The following is a 24461-nucleotide window of genomic DNA, read 5'->3' as shown; positions in this document are numbered from 1 at the left end:
CTACAGCTCATGCAAGAGCTGCAGCTGCGGGGGCTGCAAGTGGGCAGACACAGGAGGGGGCTGTTGGGGAGGGAAAGGGAAGAAAAGAGGTCTGTCCCAGAACAGTGCGGCTCTCATCCCTGTGATTTCACCCTTGCTGCTTTCTTTAGGAAACAGCCATCACAGATCACAGCTGCATAAATTCCGTTAAAGGACAGATTACAGAAAGGAGTATGAATGTTGAGCTCGAAGAGTGTAAATATAGGAGATCCAATCTGGAACAGTGAGCTACTTAAACATGTAACAGTATTTATTTATGGTGACATTAGAAGAAAGAGAAGGATGGATATTATCTTGGTCTCCAAGACATCTGACATGCTTCCCTTGACCCCACTGCAAAGTTGGCAACAGGCAAACTCCTCTATTATGCAATGTTTTTTGCTATTAACTTCAAACTCTTTGGAACAAAAGCAACAGAGAATTCTCTCAATTGCTTCTTGGAAATCCTGCTGGATCAAACTGTTCCTAAAGACAGAAACACAGGTCTATTTAGACAGCAAGTCTTGAAGAGAATATTTTAAGACAAAATGACACTTGCCTTTTAGTCAATCTCGGTGCACTTCACAGAGGTGCTTCGTATTTCTAAAAGAGGAAAGCAGACAACGAGGGGCTGGTTGCTGTGGAAATTTAAACAGTTTAAAAGATTTTTGCATCCAGTTAAACAGCCAGCTCATTTCCACGTGAATGAAGACTATCTTTTGACAGAGTAGTAGTTGATATTTTCATCATCCTTTTCCAGTTTTGGGGTCTCATCAATCTCATGTTTGCTTTTGTCTCCAGCTCCAGACGGCTCAAGGACAGGGAGATGGGTAAAAGCGATCCAAGTAACAGTGGTTGAGTGCAACGTGTGTGTTCGTTTCTGCAAACTCTGACACACACAAGTTGTGCAAGTTGCACAGGGGAGTTCTTCCAGTTCTTTGGATCCTGATACCGGTTTTAGGAAGGCACGGGCTTAGTCCCTGCAACACCACCAGGCTGACAGTGGTCGGAGCTGCATCAGAGGAACAGCACAGAATGTAATTTTGCTGAAGGGAGATTTTGGAGGGAGTACCTGGGGTTTATGCTGAGAGAAGCATGGTATGGAAGAAGTCTCTGATGGTTTTCATCAGCCAGCCAGAAGCAGCCTGATATCACAGTGCTCTGTTCAGCTACTGGGAAGACAGAGTCAATCTTCTTCCAGAAAAAGAGTGGCTTGGCTTGAGGAAGACTCCTGCTGCTGGATAAAGATCTTCCTCCTGGATAAAGACCTCCCTCGTTACCTCAGGCACAGCCAGAGGAAGAGCACAGCTCCCAACTTCCATGCTGGCTACCACAGCACAAAAAGGTGGTACAAGATGCCAAGATTAAAACTGCGCACAAAGCTGATGCTTCCCTAGCTCATACACAGAATGTCAACCAGTTATTATTGCTTGGCTTAATCCCAGTGACACTTTCTACCAAATCACAGGAGCATGAAGATCAACCTATGTCCCCCCCTTTCCCATCACCTCCCACCCTTCCTCAAGACTCTGCATCTCAGTAAGTTCCTTTTGGAAAAGGATCAAAGGCTGTGCAATATCCATTAATGCCATTTCTTGTATTTTAAAGACAGACTTGCCTCCAGTGTATTAGAACATCTTGCTTGTGGGGCACAGAGTGCGCTATGTTCAACATAATCCTAATTCTCTTGACAAGAAATCAGAGGTGTAACACCTGAGTTTTCCAGCGCAGAAGGTGCACGCACATAGATAAGGGGAGGTGTTCGCAGAGGCTCAATCATTTAATGCAACCAGCCAGTCTCCCTCTGTGCAGAGTGAAAAGAAAGTCACCTCCAGAGTATGAAAAAGCTTTTCTCTACACCCCTTTATCTGGAAAAGAAAGGGCTGCCATGTCCATGGAAGGCATGATCTAACTGGTGCCCAAATTACTACAGTAATTAATGAAAAAACAAGATAAATCCACAATATTAATTTAAAAAAATATTTTTAAGTTGGTGCAGAATACACAGCAGCATTTGAGGTACTTTTTGAGAAATAATGTGCAGTTCTGGCAATCTCCACTTTAAAAGGATGCTGAAACATCATGCTCCACCGCACACTAAAGCAATACATTAAGTGTGGAAAACATACCTTGCAAGGACCAAACAACTCAGGCTGTTTTTTCTAAGAATCAAGGGGTACTTACATGGCAAAGAGGTTAGTCACAGTAAGCAGTTTATGTTTCACAAACAAACCAGTAGCTTCCAGAGCTGGAAGCTGAAATTAGACAAATCCAAACTAGAAATTAGGTATGCAGTTTTAGAAGTGTATGTAATCAAAAGCTATAACAAATTACCTGGGACTTCAACAAAGCTAGTGTCATTTAAATTGAGTCCTCACAAAAGAAAAGTAATTCTGTGTCTTAGAGGATAGCGGCTTGATAAATCTCACACTGTGATTTCTACTGTGATTTATTTTATAAACAAAGTCTGATCTTGTGGTCATAATGACTTTAAGCTTCTATCAATCTATAATAAAAAGTGTGAGAACAAGTGTCATGTAAGTGTTGACTGTACTGCGTTGTTTTATCTTCAGACAAACACAAACAGGGAGAACAGACTGAAGAGGTGTACTTGACCTAAGTGAATTGTGCAATTAGTACAAATGTAGAGAAGGTCCTGTATTATCCAAAAAAGGCAACAGCGAAGGTCACTGCGGTGCGAGAACACGAGACAATTTTGGTTAAATGAGAATGTTTGGGGTGCTTGCTAGAATTGTTCTCGGTTAATGGAGTGCATGGTTAGGATGCTGCAATGTACCATGACAGCAAAATTACTGATACAAGTTTAACAGAGTAATATATGTAGTGAAAAAAAACCCATACTGAACGTACTAACCAATTTTTTAGCATTTCATAGCCACATTAAGTTAGCAATATTCTATTCTATTAAAGGATTTGGCTTTTCAGAACTTTTCCAGAAATCATATTCCTGGATCCCACGTCACCCTGCTCAAGGCTGCGATGAAATAATGTAATAACTTTCATTTGCAAAATAAGGAAGACAACCCTGTCTCTTGGCATCTGCTTACATAAAACTGATTTGCTGTACTAATCTTACTTTAACAGATCAGAAATGAATGTACCAAAGATAAGGCAAATAAATAGTTTCTATTTAATCTCAGTCTAATTTTCCTGTCAATGTGAAGTCTACTACAAATCAAGGCAGAAAGCAGCCTGCAGCATTAATTTAATTTGTGTCAACAAAAGGAAGGCTTATCTCCACAAACTTGCTGCCAATTTTTTGCCTCTTCAAAATAAAAATGCACTTGTTGCTCACAGGAGGAGCAAAAGTACCTGAAGAAGGATGCATGGAATACTCTCAACAAATCTTGCTTTGTTTCTGTATTTCAGAGAACAAGTGTTATGAAAATAGTCATCTATGGGATCTCACGGGGATGAGAGGAGAAATGTGCACTTAAATCTTGTGTTCTTTAATCAGAATAAGTCTGTTAGGTTCAGCCAGTGCTTCCCTGCTCTGATGCACGTATATGCAAACATGCAGCTGATCCGATGTATTTCAGTCAGTTGTAGTAACAACAGATAATATTTACTTTTAATTATTTGCTTTTGCTACTTCTCCAACTTCTCACTGTGCAGCTTTTAAATACCTTCCTAACTCCCTCTATGCTACACTCCAGAAAAGGACAAAACAAAGACAATGTACCAAGTTAGCTCCTCCACACATCTATAACAGCAGAGACACTGAAAAACAGCCCAAAAGGCTAAACTTGTCACAAAGCTTAGTTTAATTTGACAGTCATCAATAAGGCATCCATGTAAATTAGAAATTCCCACCAGGGTCACATACATTCTCCTACAAAATAAAACATGTTAAAACAGAGGCCTGGGATTCCAGAAGATGCTCGTGGTTCCCGGTTGTGGCCAGGTGGCCGCTGGCAGCGGGTCCAGGGGACGCAGCACCGACAGCGGCAACTTGGGAAGCGGAAAGTCAGCTTGCACAAACCTCCTTCAGTAGAACAACCAATAAAAAGGAAAGAGATTTGTGCAGAAAACATCATTCTCCATCTTTTCTGGGAAAACAAAACAGAACGAAAAAGGTAACCCCATTCAAAGAGCAAAGAGCAGATCTTGGAGTTCTGAGGACCAACAATGCTGATGGCCCGTTTCAAAAACTAATGAAGCACTAGGGAGGCCTGAGATTATTATTGCTTTATCCCAGTTCAGCCCAGGCTAAGGCAATGGTGACATCCAAATGAATTTAAAGCCAGAAAATGCAGATCCAGTAACAGCACCTAAGTCCCCATCCACACATGGGTGTAAACAGATTCTTTTGGTGAAAAAATATTCTCCCGAATTTCCCCTTTTCCTGTTCTACCTAGATCCCCATGGCAGGGCTAAAATCTGCCCCAAATTATGCAACAGGTTCTCTCTCACAATTCCTTTAGCTGAGCCTCTTCCAAATGTTTCACCTTTTATTCAAACTAATCCTGTATCCTGGTGATATATCAGCTCCAAGATGCTTCCCGGGACAGTCTGCGAACCATCCATCGCCCGTGCTCTGCAACACCCAGCGAGGCTTTGGCCTCGGGTTCCTGACACCAAACAGCGCAGACAGCAGAGGGCACGTCCCCATCCTGTGTGCCCGGCCAGTGATCAAGAGAAACAGCATGCTGTGTAAATGCAACAGCATCTTACCACCACCAGTCAAAAAACAGACGTGGGTAAAGCGGGGCTTAAAAGTTTCACAGCAAGAAAGAGGGCAATTCCCTCAGACTATCGTACGATAGGGCAACTGTTATTCAGGCAGATGTTATTTGAGGCAGTAAAATTTTAGCATGGATATCTCCGTGATTGACTTACAGGCCCACCTTTTGCTCGGGATCTTTTAAAAAAAATTAAATTAAAGGTCCTGTTAATTCTTCCAAAAGGACAGAAGACACATGGTGCATCTGACAAACACACGTGCTACACATCCTAACACACTAGCAAAGGTTGCAGCTAGACTTGTCAAAACAGCTAAAAAGATTTAGGCATCCAGCTAGTACCAGAATTGATGGCATTTAGGCACCTAAATTTAAGTTTTTTGAAAATTCAAGCCCACACATTTTTTTATTGCTTGTCCCATTGAGTGCAAAGGGAAAACTGAGGGTAGGGTTAACTACAGGATTTCAAATCCATCATACGGTTTCCCTGCTCATTTTTTTATATATATATATACACACATATATATATATAAAGCATAATTATTATTTAGCCACCTGAGGGCAGAGGGGAATAGGAGCTATTTAAAATTAGCTTCTTAATTATTTAAGCATTAGTCCCCTTCCTCCCAAATCACAATACCTCTGTGACAGTAAGGAGCATAACATGAAAACATGTTTGCTGCCACTGACAATTCCTGAGTCTCTTCTTTGAAGAACTTCAGCCCAAATATCAGGTTAATGGCAGCTTGACACATAGATGCTCCCCAGCAACATACACAGCAAGCAGGACATGCCTCAGTGGCCTCAGACAAAGAAAAAAAGAAAAACAAAACAAAACAAAAACGAGCCACCAACCAACAAAGTTGGGGAAACCATCCAGAAGAACCTCAGGAAAGGGAACTATCCACTTTCCATGGAGAAGCAACTGCCCAGGCATCCCTGCCCAACATAAACTAAATCAAAATATCCATCCCACAGCTGAAGGAGATCTCTGAAACCTGGCAGTGTCACACGCTGGATACTTGAAGGCACATTTGCTTTGTGTTTTGGGGGAGAAATCCAGTTACAACAGCACACCGCAGCTGCAGGGCTGAGGGGAAGGAGGCGACGCTCGGTATCTTCCCTCTGCTCCTGTCCCCATTTTCAAGCTTCACGGCTGGCATGAGCTGGTGATCTAGGCAGACACATTAACATCCCTGAGTGAAATGGCACCGTTTGTGGCCTCTGAGACTTTGTCCTCAAGCAGCATTGCTGGTGTGTCTGTAGCGACTGCTGTAGTGTCTATGGCAGGAAGCGGGGTCAAGCCCTGGGATAAGATCTGTTGGATGGTTTTCCGCAAATTGGGGTGCAGCTGGTTTTGGGTCTGGTAAAAAATTTCTAAGGCAAAAGACTTGAGGGTGCCAGTGCAAAGGTCCTCATAAAGTGGAATTGTGTACATCCGAGACATCTGCAAAAAAAGGAAAACTGGATAATATCACTTCAATGAAAGTCAAGAGGTTCAGCTCTCCTGCAGCTACACTCCAACAGCCCTGAATGACTTCAGACTGGAGACAAGCAACACATTTCTTCAAAAGACTGGAGAGTCTATTCTAAAACAGTTTAATGCAAAGATTTTTATGAATGATAATTAAAAAGCATTTGCTCTCTGAGACTGAGCTATTTCCACAAATAACAGAACTCGGCCAAGGAGAAGAGGCCACAGTGAACACACAATTAACCTTTTGCTTCTGCACAATGAAAGCTACTGAAAGGAATTCGATGGGCCCTAGCCTTGCTTGGAGTGTAAATATTCAAACAACCACAGAATTTAGTAGTGTGAAAGTTTCTGATCTAGAAAAGCCAGGGCTGCTAGAAAGCAACACAAAAAGTGCACCAGGCAGAGCTGGGACAAAGCTATCAAGTTTGACTAGGAAAGCAGAGATGATTTGTAGGCATTTCAAATGACATCTGCCCATTCCTCCCCACCCGCTAGCAGGTGAGCCATGCTCGGCCCCTTCGCAACACACCTGGTCTACACTTGGCCAGGAAGCAGAAGTTCCAAGGTCTTTCACGTCGCATGTCTCATGCACATGTCTCATGCACTGAGAGGTGCAGTGATTTTAATCCAGCAGTTAGTACCTGGTTTTCCAAGAAGCGACGGACTTTGTAAAGGTCTGGATAATAGTCATTTCGGACTACAATCTGCAACCAGCGGATACGGATTTCTGCATTCATGGAGTCCAGCTGAGAGGAGTAACATTCCGAAAGCTTTTTTATCACCTCTGAAGAAAGCACATACACCGAGAAAGAACTATGACCTACTTTGTCAAGTTTGAGGGTCATCAGAGAATAACAAATAATAAAATCCCAGAATCATAGAACGGTTTGGGTTGGAAAGGGCTTTTGAAGATCACCTAGTTCAATCCACCTGCCCTGGGCAGGGGCATCTTTCCCTAGATCAGGTTGCTCAGAGCCCCGTCCAACCCGACTTTATGTGAACAACAAGGTCAACGAGGGTTGGGCTCTTTAGGATGCAATTCATTATTCCAGGGGTACTTTTCTACTGTCCTGATAGAGTACTCACCACGTGGCAGCGGTGACCCATCAAGCAATCTGTCCAAGAAAAGCACAGTTTGGAACGTTCTCCATTTAGTGAGGTCAGCACTGCTGGCAGCAGCAGCAGAGTCCAGAGGCTCCGTGGTCCAGAGTTTGAAGAGCGTCTCCACTGGTTTGGTCAGACTGGATCCCTGAGATAAGTCTGGCTCAGCTAGCGGAGGTCCTGTAGCATTGAGCCAACGTTCAAACTCCAGTCCTGGAATGAGGAGCACCAAAAGTGTCGAGATGGAGTCTCTGCAGGTGGCTTGGCTGGCTCAAGGTTCAGGACTGCTTCTAGCACAGTTAAGAGAGGTTCTAACCATAGCAAATCAGACTGACCTATAGTTACAGCGACGTAACAGTCTCAGCAGTCACATCGGGCCAGCCTACGCTACATCTGGAAGAGTGCCAGCAACACCTCTGCCAAATTCAACCACGAGTTTCCTAGAGCTCAGCATTATAGTAAGTACAAGAAACACACATGCTCTTAAGACAGCTAGGCTAACAAGTATCTGTGATTGAACTGTGTTCTAATATAAAGAATTTATTTTGTGCATGTATTTTTTTCTCAGAATTTTGAGGAAGACTGAACAATATGGGGAAAATCTGCTTAAAAAAAAAAAAAAGAAAAGCAAGCTGAGAGGGCTGACTAAACTCTCCCTGCCCACAATCAAAACCAAGCAATTTTACCTTTTTTATACAATCTATATGTATACTAAAACAAAAGTTTCTCCACAAGTGCCAGAGCTAGCAGAGCCTGGTTTCCAGAGTCTCCTTGACCCTTTACCACCCCAGCACTTTCCTAACCCTTGGCAATACCTCCTATTCTACACCATCTGCCCTAAAACTCCTCTCTCTTGCATCCCCTGAACTGCAGCCAGGCAAAAGTTCCCCCATGCTGTGGCTACCTCGTCAGCCAACCAGTGGGCCAAATAAAACACACAACTGCTGAGCTCACGCTGCAGCTTTTCCCACAGTAGGATCACTCGTCCACATCTCTCCACAGGCAGTTTTCACAATGCCTGTGGGAAGCTGCTGTCCCACGAGCTGCACTCCACTCCCAGTCTGCTTCAAACTGACCAGGGGGTTCACTGATTATTTGCAAGGATGGACACGTGGCAGAATAACATTAGTCTAATTTCTTTAAGCAAGTGAGCTAATAAGCACCTAGTAAATTACAGACCTTTCACAAATCCACCAAAAGCTATAAATAGGGGACATAAGGGAGAGTGAAACATTATGGAAGAGATTTTATATGCACGGATAGGATCTTGGGAAAAGTTAACAGTTCTCAAAGCATGTTTCCTGTAATTAAAATACATGAAATTTCCAAGTATGTTCACCTTTTCCTTGCATTTCAGCATGTGTAAATCTCTCATGCACTGATCATTCTGTCTGCAGTGTGAAATATGAGCTAATGAGAAAGTTAACTGACAGCCATTCAGCTGATTAATGCCAAAATTGTCAGCAATTTAAGATATTCGCATTCCCTCACATGGAGGCTGTAACAATAAATCACCACAACCATTTCTATCACAAACATCTGGGTGTTGCCAAAGGGGTTTGTTTGCCTTAGCATTTTCTTATGCATCCTCCAAGCCAAGCAAAAAATTTATCATGCAGATTTTCTACAGTGTTTATTTACAGTTAATCAAGTAAACTTCCTACCTGCTTTGTTCTCAACACATTGCTCTTTCAGCTCTGGAAAAAAATTCAGGAAGGAATCCAGAAGATCTTGAGCCACAACACTGGTAAATTTGTACTTCTCAATGTAGGCCTGAAACAGTAAAAAGGATAAATTATATTTAAGAGAAAGACAGCTTCCTTTTGATGAACGCCTACTGCATGCAATAAAAAAATAGAAATGGAAGAGTGAGAACAAGTGTTTGGAAGGTTAAAAAAAAAAAAAATCATCAAGAAAAATATTCTCCCTCCTCCTCCAGACAAGGAAAGCACCATAACAAGAAAAAAGAATGGGTAGCTGCAAATACATTGACAGCTAAGTAGTTTCTTTTCAGGTACGGATCACAGATGGGTTAACACATCAAGGGCAGGAAAGTTTCCTCATACTTGACACTGGTGAAAAGTCAGAACACAGCTGGTCGCTGCCAGATTACCGACTAAAGTCATACTTACATAACTATAGATAAGGGAAAGATGGAATGGAGGATGGATGGGAAGAGGAGATGAAAAAAACATGCACACGGCAAAAAGAAAAAGCAATGAGCCGTGTCACATTTCAAAAACAAATCAAGAGCTGACAATTTTCTATAGGTTTTGCAAATATGCTCCAAGACACCAAACCTCCCACAATGCAGGAAGCCATGCTCTTTGTCACCCTGGCTAAGAAAACCACAAGCTGTTACTGTTTAGTAGCGAACAAGGTCACATTATTCCAGTCATAGATAACCTATGCTGGAACAGCTTTCTAATTATTTGGAGCACAGATGAGAGGTAACAAAAACCACTACTACTCTGTATTTGGCACATCATAAGCTCAGAATCTGAGGTGAAAGCAGAGCACGAGCACATCTACTTCAGAGAAATCTCAAGAAAAACCTGTCACACATAGAAAGAATCATACAGATGGGCTCACACCATTCTTTCAGCTCAGACACTTTATTCAACTTTACCCCTATCAATTAGCCACAGTGGGGAAAAAAGAAAAAAAAGCAACTCTAAATCTCAAGAAAAATGTGTGCTTATTCACACTCACTCTTAGGAAGGAGTCAAAGTGTCTCGGGTCACCGCAGAGCTGAGACAGGTAGTAAACAAAGCAGTAGCCTTTCTCATAGGTGAAGAGGTTCATTAAATTACTAGGGTTTACACCTGAAAGGAGAAGACAACGTTACAAGACACTCTATTGAGAACATTCATTTCCAACCCTTCCAAGTAGACAAACTCCTTAGAGATCACTGAGTCAAGATGCAGTGACTTAAAACAAAAACAAAACCCAAGCCTGTTGTCAGTACATTTAATTTACTATAGTAAATTAAATGGAAGCAGTCCAAACATACAGGCGGAAAAAAAATATCATTGTAAGCTAAGTATTAATTCGCAATTGAACAATCCACTTCAAATTAGAAGTCACTGAAAACATACCTGGAATTTGCAGACAAATCCTTTTTTTCTTTGTAGTGCCAAACTTGAGGAATCCCCATACCACAATTTTTTAAAGATATCAAGATAAGGTAATAATAAAATCATAGAATAGTTTGGGTTGGAAGGGACCTTTAAAAGACAGTCCTTGTTCCTTTTCTGAGACTTCCAACATATGCTTTTCCATTCCATTTGGTTCCAATATCATATTCTAGGTTGTTTTAAATATCATTGAGATTGAAGACTGCTTCACACCTCCAATGGCAATGACAGAACTCGAGAACTCAATGAAGATACACGATGCTGAATGCAGACGTGCATCTGGCTCAGGGGACACAGCTCACTCAGCAGGAGGGCAGGTACGTACGTTTATCTGTACGCTTATGCACACACAGTTCTTACATCAACACATAAAAAGAGAAACATTTAACGGCACAGAATTTTATTTGATGTTTCCAAATATTTTAATTACAAACTACTTTATTTTACATATTCAGAAGCTCAAAACGACACAGCTTGCGAGGCAGTTTTTCACACTCTGTTTCTGCCCAGTGAGTCTGTTCTGTTCTTAAATAGAACAATATTTATAAAGATGAATTAGCCAACTTTGAAGAAAACTTCAAGGCAAGTTTCCTTTTTTACTTTGAGACTTGTTTACAAGCCAGTATTTATTTTTTCTTTCTTTTATAAAGGATATGTAAAAATTAGTCTTTTTTGGCCTATATTCCAGCATCGATATAAAGAAATTCTATGTACGGCAGCTTCAGCCAAAAGCAATACCTGGCTCCAGTTTAACCTGAAGCTTGCTGACCGGGTTGTCTTCTCCAAGGAGCTTCATCTGTCTATGGAGAGCATCAAGGCGAAATGCAGTCTCCAAACATGTGAAGGCAGCTCCTACCCCAGAAAAAAGTATATTAGTTGCAGGAAAATGACTTGCAAAACCTGACCTGTGCAGAACTGGCACAAGTACAAAATAAAAGCTACCGAAGGTGTAAAAGACACAACAATAGCAAGAGACAATCACAGTGATGTAACGGCAGAGAAACTCTAGTGCAAACACCTTTGCAATTTGTAATGAAAGTCAGCACCTAAACCACTGCATTCACTCATTCTGATTATGTGGCAGGCTGATCTGAAAAACAAAGCAGCATGAAAACTATGCTAAAGTTTACATCCCTGACATCATCTTATCAGTTCTTGCAAAATAAGCAGAGCAGCACTGGAATAAGTACCGTACAAGTAACTTTCAAGGAGCAGTCAAGTGCTACAAAAAAGTAACGTCACTGGCAGAAAGAGCAGACACACGATTCCACACCCACTGCCAAGGATATTATTAAGTGAATGTCACCTCTTGGGTGAAAATAGAAAAGCATTCGATTTAGTTGATATAATACAGATCCTGTGGATCTTTTTGAAGCTTTATCTAGCTCCCTACCCACATTGTATCATCCAGTTTTCACCTTCCACTCATTAGGGCTTTTTACAGCTGCAACTGAGTAGGCTACTCTTTCTCTTCTAAGTGCAGTGTAGAGGGTTCTGTGCTCTCAAGCCAAACTACCTGTATTACACTGGCAAGTCAAGAGATCTTTCCTACGCCCTTACAGAGGTACAAAGCTGCAGAAAATGGATGTTCAGATTCAGAAGACAGTTAACATCCAGCATTATTAACACTTTAGCTTTCTTTGCTAAGTCTTCACGACAGGGCTTGTTACAATCTCAGAGTCTTGACGTTCATACACAGGAATCTGATATAAGCAAAATGAGAATTAAGAACCAGGATGTATTTGGAAGACAGAAGAACCTGTCCCAACAGAGAAAGGAGCAGATGTGCTTCACAGGGGAAAGCAAGAACCAGTACAGCTAGTGTTAACAGCAATTACTTCAAGCTACAGGGAGGAGGATTAAGCAAGATCCAAGAGGTGTGGTAGCCAGTGGACTCCAATTTCTGTAAACAATGTCATTACGAAGATGCCTTTTTATTAATAGCAGAAGATACTCCAGAAATTACATCAGAAATGGCAAGTTTTAGATCAGAATTTTGTCCTAGAAACAAAACAGAATGCAAAAAGAGCCTAATAAAGAACGGCCCAGGGGCAGGCATTTATTAGTTTCCTAAACAATTGATTTTTGAAACAACCAGTTCTAAATTTCAAGAGAATAGACCAAAATCAGCAAAGATCTTGTCCTATGTCAGAGGGACAGACTTAGATGTAATAGAGAACAGGTCAATATCTTCTGATCTATTCATATCATTGCCGTGTATAACATAACTCTTAAGAACAGTTCTAACCATTAAGAATTACTCAACATAAAAGAGCTTTCAAAGATATACAGATTGTAACATCTCCATATATGCTCAGAGAGCTTCTTCCCCTAAACTTCGTTATCATTAGTTCGTCTCCAAAACCAATAAACATGAATAAAACCAAAGGCATCCTCCTAAACAGTCTTGCTGCCAAGATTTCCAGGAATTTTTCCAAGATTGTTTACAGCAGACGTGTGAGAATACACATGGTACAGGCTCTTAAGAACATAAGAGGACAAACTAGAGAAGTGTATGTTCCCATTGTTCACTTCAATAAAAATCCAATTAAACTGAAAAGCGATAGAATATGTAAGTAGTAAATAATTTCTAAAGATAGTACTATAAAACTGACCTGTGAGTTCACTGATATAAGCAAAGGCAAAGGCTGTACAATTCTGTACGATTCTCCAGGAAACCTCAAGCAAATAAACAGAAGCTACGCAACGCGTACATTTGTTTCCTAAGTGCTATTGCCATCATCCTTTCCAACAGTAGGCAGTTACTAAGTGATGAGGATTATCAAGACACTTGTTCAGAGGATAGTCATTTCACAACGTAATCACGGTAAGATTTCTTACACCTTCCTCTGAATCATTCTCTGCTCACCTTGCTTTGACAGGTGAACACCTGTCTGGGAGCCAAGAGCAGCTCCAAAGTTCCTACAAACATCCTTACAAGGCTGTGCTAACACACCTTGTTCAACGCCCCTATTGCCGCGTCAGGAATTGATTCCGCCCAAAGCCAACGCCAGACTCTAAGCATCCAAGATGATCACTGCAGAGCTTGGGGCCATGCGTATTCCACAAATAGAAAAAGAAAACCCGCTCCCCACAGACTTTTGAGCTCGCAAGGCAAATACTCTATTCCGCCAACTCTCAACTATTGGTTAGACGTATAAAGAAAAACACTTCTGCAGCTGTACCGTAGGTCTCGGTGGTAATCCGGCGCTGGGCGTACGTGGCCAGCCCCTCGCTCAGCCACATCTCCTCCCAGGTAGCGTTGGTGACGGCGTTTCCAAACCAGCTGTGGGCAACTTCGTGAATGACATCGATGATCAAAAACTCATCGCTCTCCAGAATGGAAGAGATGATGAAGGTCAGGCATGGGTTTTCCATGGCAACAATAGGGAAGGATGGAGGAAGAAAAACAATGTCATATCTAAAATTAGGGAGAGAAGAAAGGAGAGAAAGAAGATATGTAAATTACAGCTATTTCAAAAGACAAACACAGAAACTTTTTTTTTTTCTTTAGGGAAGGGTCTTAGGAGAGTTTTTTCTGAGTTCAGGAATGCACTTTCTAGACTAGGGGTGCCTAAATCTTCTGATCAGGGGATCACAGAATTTATTCTGTTGGCCAAGGACCTGCTCACGTTTGGACGTAAGACTAGACAGTCTTTTCATCTGCAGCAGATCCAGCACTTCCCAGAAGCATCTGAGAGCCAGAACCACTAAGTTTACTCCACATACACTACCACATATACAGTGTCAAATTCCCAGAGGCTCCCAGGAAAGAGGGAGGCTGGGAAGCTAATGAATGAATTAATTGATCCAGGATACCTGCAGTGTCAGCAAAATTACTCTAGTCTGTCTGCTTCGGAACTTAATTTCCTAAATTTCTCCACCAATGATCAACACTGGCACACCAGGCCATGTTCTCAGATTATTTCAAGCAATATTTTGTAAGTTAACAATACCACCACATTCTTCCTGCTTACCTTTAGCAAAGAAATATAGGAAGCCTTTATAAACATTTTCTCCCATCCAAAGAATGAAAGCATTCTCTCAAAAACACCTTTTAATATATAGTCAAGCTTAACTTCAGAAACTATTGCTTTTAGGGACTAGGACTCTCAAAGAGTCTGTATTGAGTTATGTTTTCAGCATCCTCAGGCATACCACAACAAATGTATCATATGTCAGTATTCAAGAAGAGACTGGACAATGCCCTCAGACACATGGTGTGAACTGTGGGGTTGTCATATGCAGGGACAGCAATTGGACTCAATGATCCTTGTGGGTCCCTTCCAACTCAGGACATTATGTGATTCAATGTTGAGTACCATATGTGAAAATAAATAAGATAATAAAACTGCCATATATTTTAAATGGTGTCTGGTCCAATGTTGAATTTGCATCACAAAACACTATAGTATGAAAACCCTTCACTCCTCAGGGAAGATCCCCTGTTTAGAAACCCCCAGTCCTGCCCACCATACCAGGCAAACCACCACTGTGCCCCCATGGTCCTCTCTGCCTCTTGCAGAGACAAAACTCCAGAGTTTGTTTCCAACCACTACGGTGCTGCCAACTGGGAGGCTCCTTTGTCCTGCTACTGCTAGTGCAGGGAGAAACCATCATAATTTCTCAAGATGCTTTTATTTTGTTCCCATTCCTTGGGGACTTATTAAACTCACCTTCCCCATATATATGGGCCATACAGGCTCTCGGCAGCAGTCAACCAGCGCTCAACCATGCCAGAAAGCTTGCTGATGGCTGTTGGCAGCAGGCAAGGCTCTGCCCACACTCTGCTCCTGTCAGAAAACAGAAAACATCAGGTGATGCTTCAGCAAACTGAATTATCTCTTAGAAAAAATAGTCTGACTTCTCACCACACTTCCATGTATGGTAATAGTGCTAAGAGGTCTCACACCAGACTCAGGGCTTCCTTAAGCTACTACTCAATGGACACATGAGAAGAGAGAAGCAAAGATGTCTTAAACCACCCCAAGGCAATGAGGCAAGTAGCTGTAATGAGTGCAGGAGACAAGAAGCAACATTTATGAAAGAGGAAAATATCTCTGCCAGTGCAGTGCCATGCAGCTCTTTACACCCCACTGAACTGCAAACTCCGAGCGCTCACAGCTCATGGTCCCAACTGCTCCTTTATCCACAACTCAAAATATTTACCACTTATAAACCTGAAGCACTGCACAGAGACACAAAAAGCAGATCAACTCACTGCAAATCTTACCTGGGACCTATGTCTGCATGGATAAGGTCTCCTGCCACCAGGGCCACTAGGTAGGCAGGAACGGGATATTCCATGTAAAACTGATATACACCTTCCTCTTCCAAGTAAGTACTTTGGGTGGCACTCATCAACACCTGTATGCCTGCTGGGGCCTGGAAAACCAACATCACGCATCAACTCGTGAGATGTTCACAGCTGAATGGCTACACCACAGATCTCTCTGGGTTTTTTTATCTATGCCTAAAAGGATGTACATTAAAAATAATTATTTAGATAACATAAAATGTAAGATTTCCGTGGGGTTTTTAGACCACAATCTACCCAGCCCATGAAAATATACCAACCAAAACCATTACTCCTCCTGTATTGCGTGGGTTCTTATGCCAGCTCCCCCAAAAGTGCCCACATATCAAATTATTTCATCTACACAAAATGCAACATCATTTGATGCTGCTTTCATAAAACTTTGGTTTTTTCCTTTCAAGAATTGATAAAATACAGTTGAGTATTTTCATCAGTAACTGTTACTGGAAGTGACCAGCCAAATTCTCTCTTTCCTGTTACCCATTTCATGGTTACTCTTCCAGTGCTGAGTACAGGGAAGGCAAGACCCAAGCATGACGAGTGACAGAGTGGCCTTTGTGGCAGTACCCTGATTCTGGCCCAAACACCAGAATGAGATCTAAAAAAATTCCAGTATTCTTTTATCATACTAAATGTCACAATTAATATTTTATATCATCTGTACATACACAATGTAACTACGCTTTCACAAGTTAGCAGCAGCCAAAGTGCTCCACGAACCATTTATATCACTTACCTTGACAGTAGCTGAATAAGTGCATTTCACTGCTGGCGTGTCAAAGCAGGGGAAGAAAGACCGGTTACACACCGAGTGGCCCTGCGTGAAGACAAACGGCTTGGCATTGCCATACGTCAGCTCTGGATCCAGCCACCAGATCTGTCGAAACACGATGCGAAGAAGAGGTGAGCGAAAGGGACAAAAATCACAAGGGTGAACTGCCAAAAAAACAAAAGCCGAAACCAAGAGGATTGCAAAGGAGGGGCTGTTTGGCTCCCCAGATGCACACCTGCCACAGGGCATGTTTCCATTTCTAACACATCTTTCTACTCCTGTTTATTTGCCATGACTGCTCAGAGTAATTTCTCACTGTCTGAACACCGAGTGGTGCCACACGACACAGCGTCTTCCAGCCACTCTATTTCTGTTGTGTTGATTTGCTCAGTTAATAACAAGTCCCTGACAAACATCCACAGAACCACCTTCTCAGAGGGAGTACTCTGAACATCTTCATGGTTTTAACTGAACATCAACAGGAGTAGTAGGGGTCAGGTAGCACAGGCTGGAAAGAAAAAAAAAAAGCAAAACAACCCTGGGGCTGAACAGTGTACACAACATTATCTCTGACCCTGACATTGCCCTGCTGGCTGGAGCATCAAACATTTTGACACCAGGCAAAAAAGTCGGTGTATGTAAGAAACATCTGGTCAATGACACTGAAGGTCACTTTTACAAAGTGCATAAGGAAATTCTGGGGGGTCACAAAAGAAAAAAAGCCCACAATGAAAAACACTGCTGAACATGTCAGTTTTCAGTATCAAACAGCAAATAAATCACGTGTCAGACCCCCAACAAATAATTAGAACAGATTAAGAACAATACAAAAAAGCATGGTTATTTGTCTCTTGGTTTTTCTGTTTCAAATGTAAAGTTCATGCTTTCACATGCTCTCCGCCTTCAACTTTTAAGTGTAGGAACAATTTTAAATAAGGATTGTCTTGTAATCCTAGAACTCTGGAGCTGAACTTTACGGAAAATATCAAATATTGCGAAACTTGCAATAAAGTTGGAACCACTGAAGTCTTGGCAACAGTCAAGTAGAAGGAATAAAACTTCTGAGTCTGCTGAATTCTTAGATCAAAGCAACCAATAAATCTGAATTCAGGGAACAGCAGTTAGTGCAGACACTAGCTCAGTTCTGCTCCTCAAGCAATTAAACACTTACAGAAGAGAAGCCTGGGCACTATGTCTGCTCTTGTTTTAACAACATACTACAATTCTGTCTCCTAGTTAACCTCTCTGTGCTCTGCAAGTCAAAGTTTTCTCTCTGTCCCTCTGTCCTATAAGGTTACTCTTCATTATCTTCTTCCCTTGCCTTTAGACCAGGGCTGTCAAACTCATTTTCAACGGGGGCCACATCAGCCTGGCGGTTGCCTTCGAAGGCAACCGCCAGGCTGATGTGGCCCCCGTTAAAAATGAGTTTGACAGCCCTGCTTTAGACCCTTCTCCTCAGACACTGGTGCGCTCCTCTCCCAAATCATCCCCTTCAGCAGCCCCTGGGGATCAGTGAAAGGTAAGGAAAAGAAACAGACTGTCAGCAGCTTGCAGTTATTCATACAGACGTTCACACTTCCACCGGCAAATGTTTGGGGTGTGTTGTTGGGTTCTTTGTTTATTTGGTTGGGGGTTTTTTTGCTTGTTTTGGTTGGTTGGTTTGGGGTTTTTTTAGGTGGGGAGCATTACAATATTAAAAATGTTAATCTCAGAGCAGCATTCTTATATTGGCATTTGTTTTAAGATTACCCCGTTGGGCCAGAAACATGCTTACAGCATGACTTCTCCCTCACTCACACCACGAGGGGTAAGGCTGTGTAACCATTCAAATCCATGTGCTGCATTTCAGCAAATCACTGGCCAAATCCCCAGGTCACTGCTCAGGTGCACTTCATAGCTACAGATTTCCACTCCATGCACACCTGCATTTCGTGGCAATGAAAATCTTCTCTGCAATATGACATTGTGGAAATGGAGACAGCTATTCCAGAAGGTATCTGGGGACCCAGGTCTCATTAAAAACCACAGTTTGAAACTAAAAGCTTCACATCAGAACACACGTTCACAAAAAAATGTAAGTTCTGCATTTTAATCCAGGGTAGTAGTTTTCTAACGATCCAGGAAGGACACTCAGAAATTAAATTTTTAAAGATCTGCCCCAATACCAGCTTTTAAAAACACCGCTGATGAGTGGCTTTGAGCTCGTATCACAAAAAGTCGGACTTACAACGTGCATCATTGGCCCTGCTGCAGAGACTCACCTTCAAAACGTTCTGTTTCCTTTGGCTTTGAGAGACAGTAATAAAGAAAATGGAGAGACAAGACACCACCAGACCTAAGTTCCAACACCAGACTAGGAAGGAAAAAGGCTTGACAGACAATGTCTTCAGAGCAGAGATAAAGGGAAGTTCTCCCTGACCAGCGCAGGAAGAAAACATAAGCAGGAAGCAAAAGGAAACTGAGAAGTTGATTCTTGTTTACAAGAAACTCCATAAATTAAGGATCATTTATTTTCAACCACTCCCCCTTTATTTGACATTTGGTTGAAGTTAAATGAAGCATCAGCCCCACAGGCCAAGAGGGAAAAAACGTTTGCAGAGAATGAAGTATTTTTTTCCCCTGTTTCCTAATGTCTGCAGCTACATGGCAAGCTGGTCTCTCTTTCCAGATGCACTTGGAACAATGATGAAAGTTATCCTGAAACAATATAAATAGATCTGCAATATAAATAGACCAGGCTATGCTGCTGGGCAGAGTGGGGAAAATGAGTATAAACAGAAAGGAGCGCGAGCACAGGGCACTGCTGGGGCGGGGGCTGGAGCAGCACCCACAGAGCGGGTTTTGGGGCCGTATCATCTGCTCTGCATCCAAATCCCTCCTGCGCTCCCCTCCAGAAATATCCGTGATGTCATCATAACGCTCAGCGTTTTTATCGAGTTTTTCGTGCATACAGGAGAGCTGCTTCACACATAAAAGCTCTTCTATGATGCATTTTAAGTAACAACTGCTGCTTAGTTCGGGCAGCCCAGGTCTCCCCCTGCCCACATGCTGCAAAGCAGTTCGCAATTTATAAGACACCTGCCAATAATATAATTTTTATTGATTTAGATTATGATCTTTTGCCCACATCCAGCAAATGACAAAGTCAATTAGCTAAGCCTCTTTCAATTTTACATCTGTGTTTCTACCTGCACTATTGATGGAGCTCCCAAGAAGAGCTGCAACGCCACAGCTTCTGCTCTAGACAAACAACAGGCTGCTCCATCTGAGGACAAAGTAAACCGCACACCTGAAAGGCAGAGGATGTGACAGGAGCAAAGGGCTGAGGAACCAGGACAAATCTAACAGAATGGGGAAGTTTCCAGCACTGCAAAAAGGGGCTGTTCTTTTTGCTGAATCCTGAAGATGAGGAAATGCTATTGGTTTTTTATACCAGAACGCAGAGCAGGGTTTGCATTTAAGGTTGACACAGGAAGAAAACAGCACTGGTGTTAACACGTGTGCTGCCAAATCAGAGGCGTGACACAGCGGGTAAGAGACAGATGCAGATTTTTCTCCCTGGGGAAGGAGAAAAAAAAAGTGTCTTATGGAAGAGTATTTGCAGGACCAAGAAGGGTGGGCTGAGAGAAAAAAAGGGGTGGAAGAGCAGGACTCCTGCCACTGACACACCTGATCAGCGTGTGCCTTCAGCCCACACCACAAGATACACAACATTTATGACAGTCTTGCTTCTGAAGTGAATTGATGTACCGAGCATAAGGCTTCCTAACAGCACAGGGAGCTGGAATGCTCCATGAAAGGCAGATTTAATCTCTCAGCTGTCTCTCAGTGTCCATCAAACAACGAAAGATCTTGGCTCCTTCCTCCACATGAGAAATAATGGGACAGTCAAATAACCTATCCAGATGGCTCAAACCAAGTATATCAAGGCAACAGGTTTCCAATTTTAAATAGACGACTGTCTCCACTGCTGATTTTACTGCCAATGCATACATGCTGCACTGCAACATGAATTTACTGTTTCATAGGTCCCACAAGTACGCTAAAGGTCCCATAGAAAATAAACCCTGACCTAAAAAGATTATATTCAGAGAAAGGCCAAAAAAATTAGAACTTTTTGAAAAGAGGGGTCTAACACTATAAAGTTGCTTCGCTTATGCAGAGAAAAGGAACTGTGAGGAAATGTACTAGACATGAGCATAAACCATTTCACACTTACAGTCACACGGGTTACTCATCCCTATTAAAAAGCAACACCAGGCTGAAAAAAACAGCAATGACAGATAACACTACAATAGCATGAAATGACTCTGGACCCAAAAGAAAAAATAGTTCAGCGTGCTGAACCGTGAAGGGCTAGAACAGGTGCTACTTGAGGACAAATATTTTGCCAGCCAAAATCTACAATAGTGAGCAAGGAAACGTGGTACAATTTATGTCGGTGAGCACGCCTGCTTCTGCTTTCCAGTATCGCTTGAAAAGGGCAGCGCACGCCCCTGACACCGCAGCCATCAATCACCTTCTGACACTAGTCCTTGTAGCTTCATTTCAGCTGAAGCAGTACAGGTCGTTAAGGGTACAATAAAGACTTCAAAAAACAGGATGAAGAACACCAAGTTCACATCTGATCCAGGGGAAACGCGACAAACAACAGAGGGAATGCAAAAAATGTCCCACTCTCAGCATCCTCAAATACGTAATGTTCACGCTAGACTGAGTGCAGGGCCAAGTAGGCAACTTGTTAATGCAAGGTGAGACTAAACGAACATCGCATCAATCAGTGCACCTTCCTGCACCTTCCAGTGGGTTTCAGGTAATTTCTAAAGCCGAGTCTCTGATCTGAACAAAAGAAACAGGTTTCTTCATAAAATCTGGAAAAAAAAAAAATTCTGAGCGTACCACTGACCCCGAAAGACACCTCCCACGTACCTCCTCAGTGCAGAAAAACTACAGCAGAGTATTGTACAAGGAAATATTAAAAGCAGGAGCTCCAGAGGTGAAAATGAACAATAGCCTCACAAGTGGATCTGAATTTTGAAAGTACCAGAATTCCGACTCATTTTTGCACTTTTAGGGAACGACCAGTATGTTAAAAGGAAACTTCTAACAATAAAAATCTTAATGTGGAACTCACTATTCTGAGTGAGCCAATGCATTAAGTCTATCCAGATCATTCTGAGGATGAAGTTACTTTCGCAAGCTTCAATTGTAGTGTTATACTTAGAAAAAGGTCCAGCAAACTCATTCTATACAGCAACACTTTCCTCTCACAAGGAAAGGCCTAGCATATACTTGCTACTGGGTTATACTGCAGGAAGCCGACATGCTCAATTCCTGTTCTTGTTAAATACATTGTAGCAGTCAAACAGATCCACACATTCACTGGTTTTGACCAACGCAACCTGCAGGCTGAGAGTCAATTCCATTAGGCAGGACAGAGACATCAAAGTTGCAAGACTCTCAAAAAAACATTCCTTTTGCAAATAGATTCATGAGCCACGCAATAAAAATCATGTTAGCTTAACTCCTAAGCTGAACAGACTATACAGTAACAAAACCCCCTGCTGTTCCAGTGATAACTTTCCATTTTCACCATCGTAACTTCTTGAAAACACAAGATCTGCCAGACAGCACCTAAAAGGCCAGGAACAAAGTGCTTTTAAACAACAGGGATTTAAAAGAAGTGACGGAATTTACAAAGCATGTCACTACTGAAGAAGGCCAATCCACGCAGACAGGGAAGCACCTCCCATGGCCACACCAAAATGGGTGTTTGGGGCCATTTCTCATCCTTTTTTTTCCAGCAGATAACTTGTAGGAATACGTGGAATCTCATCCTGCTCTTCTCAAAGCTCCTGACCACGGCTCGTTGGAACACCAGCCTAGGTGCACAAGGCCTGATTTCATAAACACCGGGCAAAACCCACAGGGAAACCCAGGATTCGCAGATTACGTAACTTGTCCTGAGTAATTCGGTCGAAGCAAAAAGTTTTCGAATGTTCACGCTCCTCGACAGCAACTGCAGCGCCCTTGAAGGGCAAAAGCCTTCAGCGTTCCTACCGTGACCGGGGATGGGCGGCCTTGGGGCCGCGGCAATGGGGTGAGAACGGAGGGCGGCCGGGTCGGTACCAGCGTCACCGGGGCCGCGCGCAGGGACCGGCACCGGCACCGGCACCGCCGAGCGCTCCCGCGGCAGCGGACAGATGCTGCTGAGGGGCGGGCAGGCAGCTGTCAGGCGAGGATGGACAAGACGGGAGCATAACAGGAGGGGCGGACAGGGAAATAAATACCTCCCGCTGCCTTCACTGCGGGGCCTGGGCGCCTCCCCGACGCTCAGGAACGCCAAGCAGAAAAGGGTGCGAAAGGCACCGCCAAGTTTCTTATTTTACCCCCCCACACCCCTCTGCCCCGCCGCCCCCCCCCCCCACCCCCCGGGTCCCCCGATACTCACGGCGGGGCCGTCGGCCGTGGTGTAGCGGACGATGATCTGGAAGGGCTGGTGCGGCTGGAGGGCGGCGGGCAGGGACACGGTGAGGGACGAGCCGTAGTCGGTGAAGGGGTCCACCCTGAAGCCGAGCGGGCAGGCGGCGCAGGGCGGCTGGGCGAAGAGGGGCAGCGGCGGCGGCGGCTCGGCGGCGGGCGGGGGGCTGGCGGGCGGCTCCCCCGGGGGGGCGGCAGCGGAGGGCAGCGGTCCGGCGGCGATGCAGGGCGCCGAGAGGAAGGTGGCGGTGCAGGGCGGGCTGGCGGCGCAGGGAGGCGCACAGGGCGGCGGCGGCGACGGCGGCGGCGGGCAGGGCGGCGGGGGCAGCGGGGCCGGGGCGGCGGCCTCGGCGGGCGAGAAGGCGAAGGAGCAGGGCGCTTCCCCCGCCGCGGCACGGCGGTAGGAGGCCGAGAGGACGCGCAGGGCCGGGTGCACGTCCAGCACCAGGGCGCGGGGCTGCGGCCGCAGGGCGCAGAGCTCCAGCACCAGGCAGCCCGCCAGCGCCCGCGCCTCGGGCCGCAGCTCCAGCCCCAGGTGCAGGTGGCGGAGGCTGAAGAGCTGCGAGCTGGAGGCGGACGCCACGTCCGGCGGCGGCTCGGGAGGCGGCGGCGGGGCCGGCGGCGCCTCCGGCCCGGCCGCGGACCCCTTGCGGCAGCAGCACAGGCCGGGCGGCCGCGGAGCCGGAGCCGCCATGGAGCGGCGGAGGAGGAGGCGGCGGAGGCGGCGGCTGCTATGTGAAATCCATGGGCGGGCGGAGAGGAGGGGAGGCTGCGGTGGCCGGAGCGACCGGGGCGGGGAGGGGGAGCGCGGGCCTGCGCGGCACCGGCCGAGGAGCGCGGGGCGCGAGCCCGGAACGGCCGGCGACAGGCACGGCCGCCAGGGGGCGCCGCGCGGAGCGGCGGGACGGGGGGGGCGCGGCGCGAGGGCAGCCCCGCCCCGTCCGCTGCGCGCGCACCGGGGGCCGCGCGCCGCTGCCGCCATCTGCGGGGCGCGCGCCCGCCCCTCCCCGGTGCGCGCCGCGCGTGCAGACGCGCATCCCGCGCGAGCGCGCACACGGAGCGGCAGCCCGGCCGCGCACCGCGCACCGCCCCGGCCGCGCACCGCGCACCGCCCCGGCCGCGCACCGCCCCGGCCGACACGGGCACCGCGTCCCCCCGCGCACCAGCGGCCCCACCCGGCCGCGCCCCGCTTGGAGCCCCGTTTACAAGGCAGGTTAAAGCGGGCACCCTCCTCTCACATCGCCTGCTCCGCGCTGCCCCTGCCCTTGGGCACAGCTACGATGCCCCACGGGCTGCCTTCCCGCCCCCCGCAGCCAGCTCTGCCTCCTCCGCACAGCCTGAACGCTTCACTGTCACCCTCCCCAGCTCCAAGACGAACCACCCCAAACCCCCCACACCGCAGCTCCCAGCAGGGCTGACGCGTGCAGCCCTTATCCCACCGGTACCTATTCTGGCT

General features: G+C 45.0%; 1 protein-coding gene across 1 annotated transcript; it reads right to left on the bottom strand.

Annotated features, from left to right (window-relative positions):
• Window positions 1–1984: 1984 nt before the first annotated feature.
• On the bottom strand, window positions 1985–23925 carry RNPEPL1 (arginyl aminopeptidase like 1). The gene is made up of 11 exons (XM_065640010.1): window positions 22977–23925; window positions 16490–16630; window positions 15670–15821; window positions 15113–15229; window positions 13622–13857; window positions 11175–11288; window positions 10012–10124; window positions 8964–9072; window positions 7285–7512; window positions 6840–6982; window positions 1985–6168 (listed from the first exon to the last, which is right to left on the bottom strand). Exons 1-11 carry the CDS (start codon window positions 23697–23699, stop codon window positions 5896–5898), a joined length of 2349 nt encoding a protein of 782 aa, XP_065496082.1. The 5' UTR covers window positions 23700–23925; the 3' UTR covers window positions 1985–5895.
• Between the last annotated feature and the right edge of the window lie 536 nt (window positions 23926–24461).

This window comes from Caloenas nicobarica, chromosome 8 (assembly GCF_036013445.1).
Source record: "Caloenas nicobarica isolate bCalNic1 chromosome 8, bCalNic1.hap1, whole genome shotgun sequence".
NCBI classification, from domain to species: Eukaryota; Metazoa; Chordata; class Aves; order Columbiformes; family Columbidae; genus Caloenas; species Caloenas nicobarica.
Note: the sequence above shows the minus strand (reverse complement) of the source record. Positions and strands in the feature narration are given on the sequence as shown.

Bases quoted from the DNA above. Each gene is read 5' to 3' on its own strand.
- RNPEPL1 (XM_065640010.1), bottom strand. From the start codon at position 23,699: ATGGCGGCTCCGGCTCCGCGGCCGCCCGGCCTGTGCTGCTGCCGCAAG. The intron at 15,822-16,489 runs GTAAGTGATATA...TTGGTTTTCCAG, and splicing joins CTTATTCAGCTACTGTCAAG to GCCCCAGCAGGCATACAGGT. The intron at 10,125-11,174 runs GTATTGCTTTTG...TTCTCCTTTCAG, and splicing joins TCAGGTTAAACTGGAGCCAG to GTGTAAACCCTAGTAATTTA.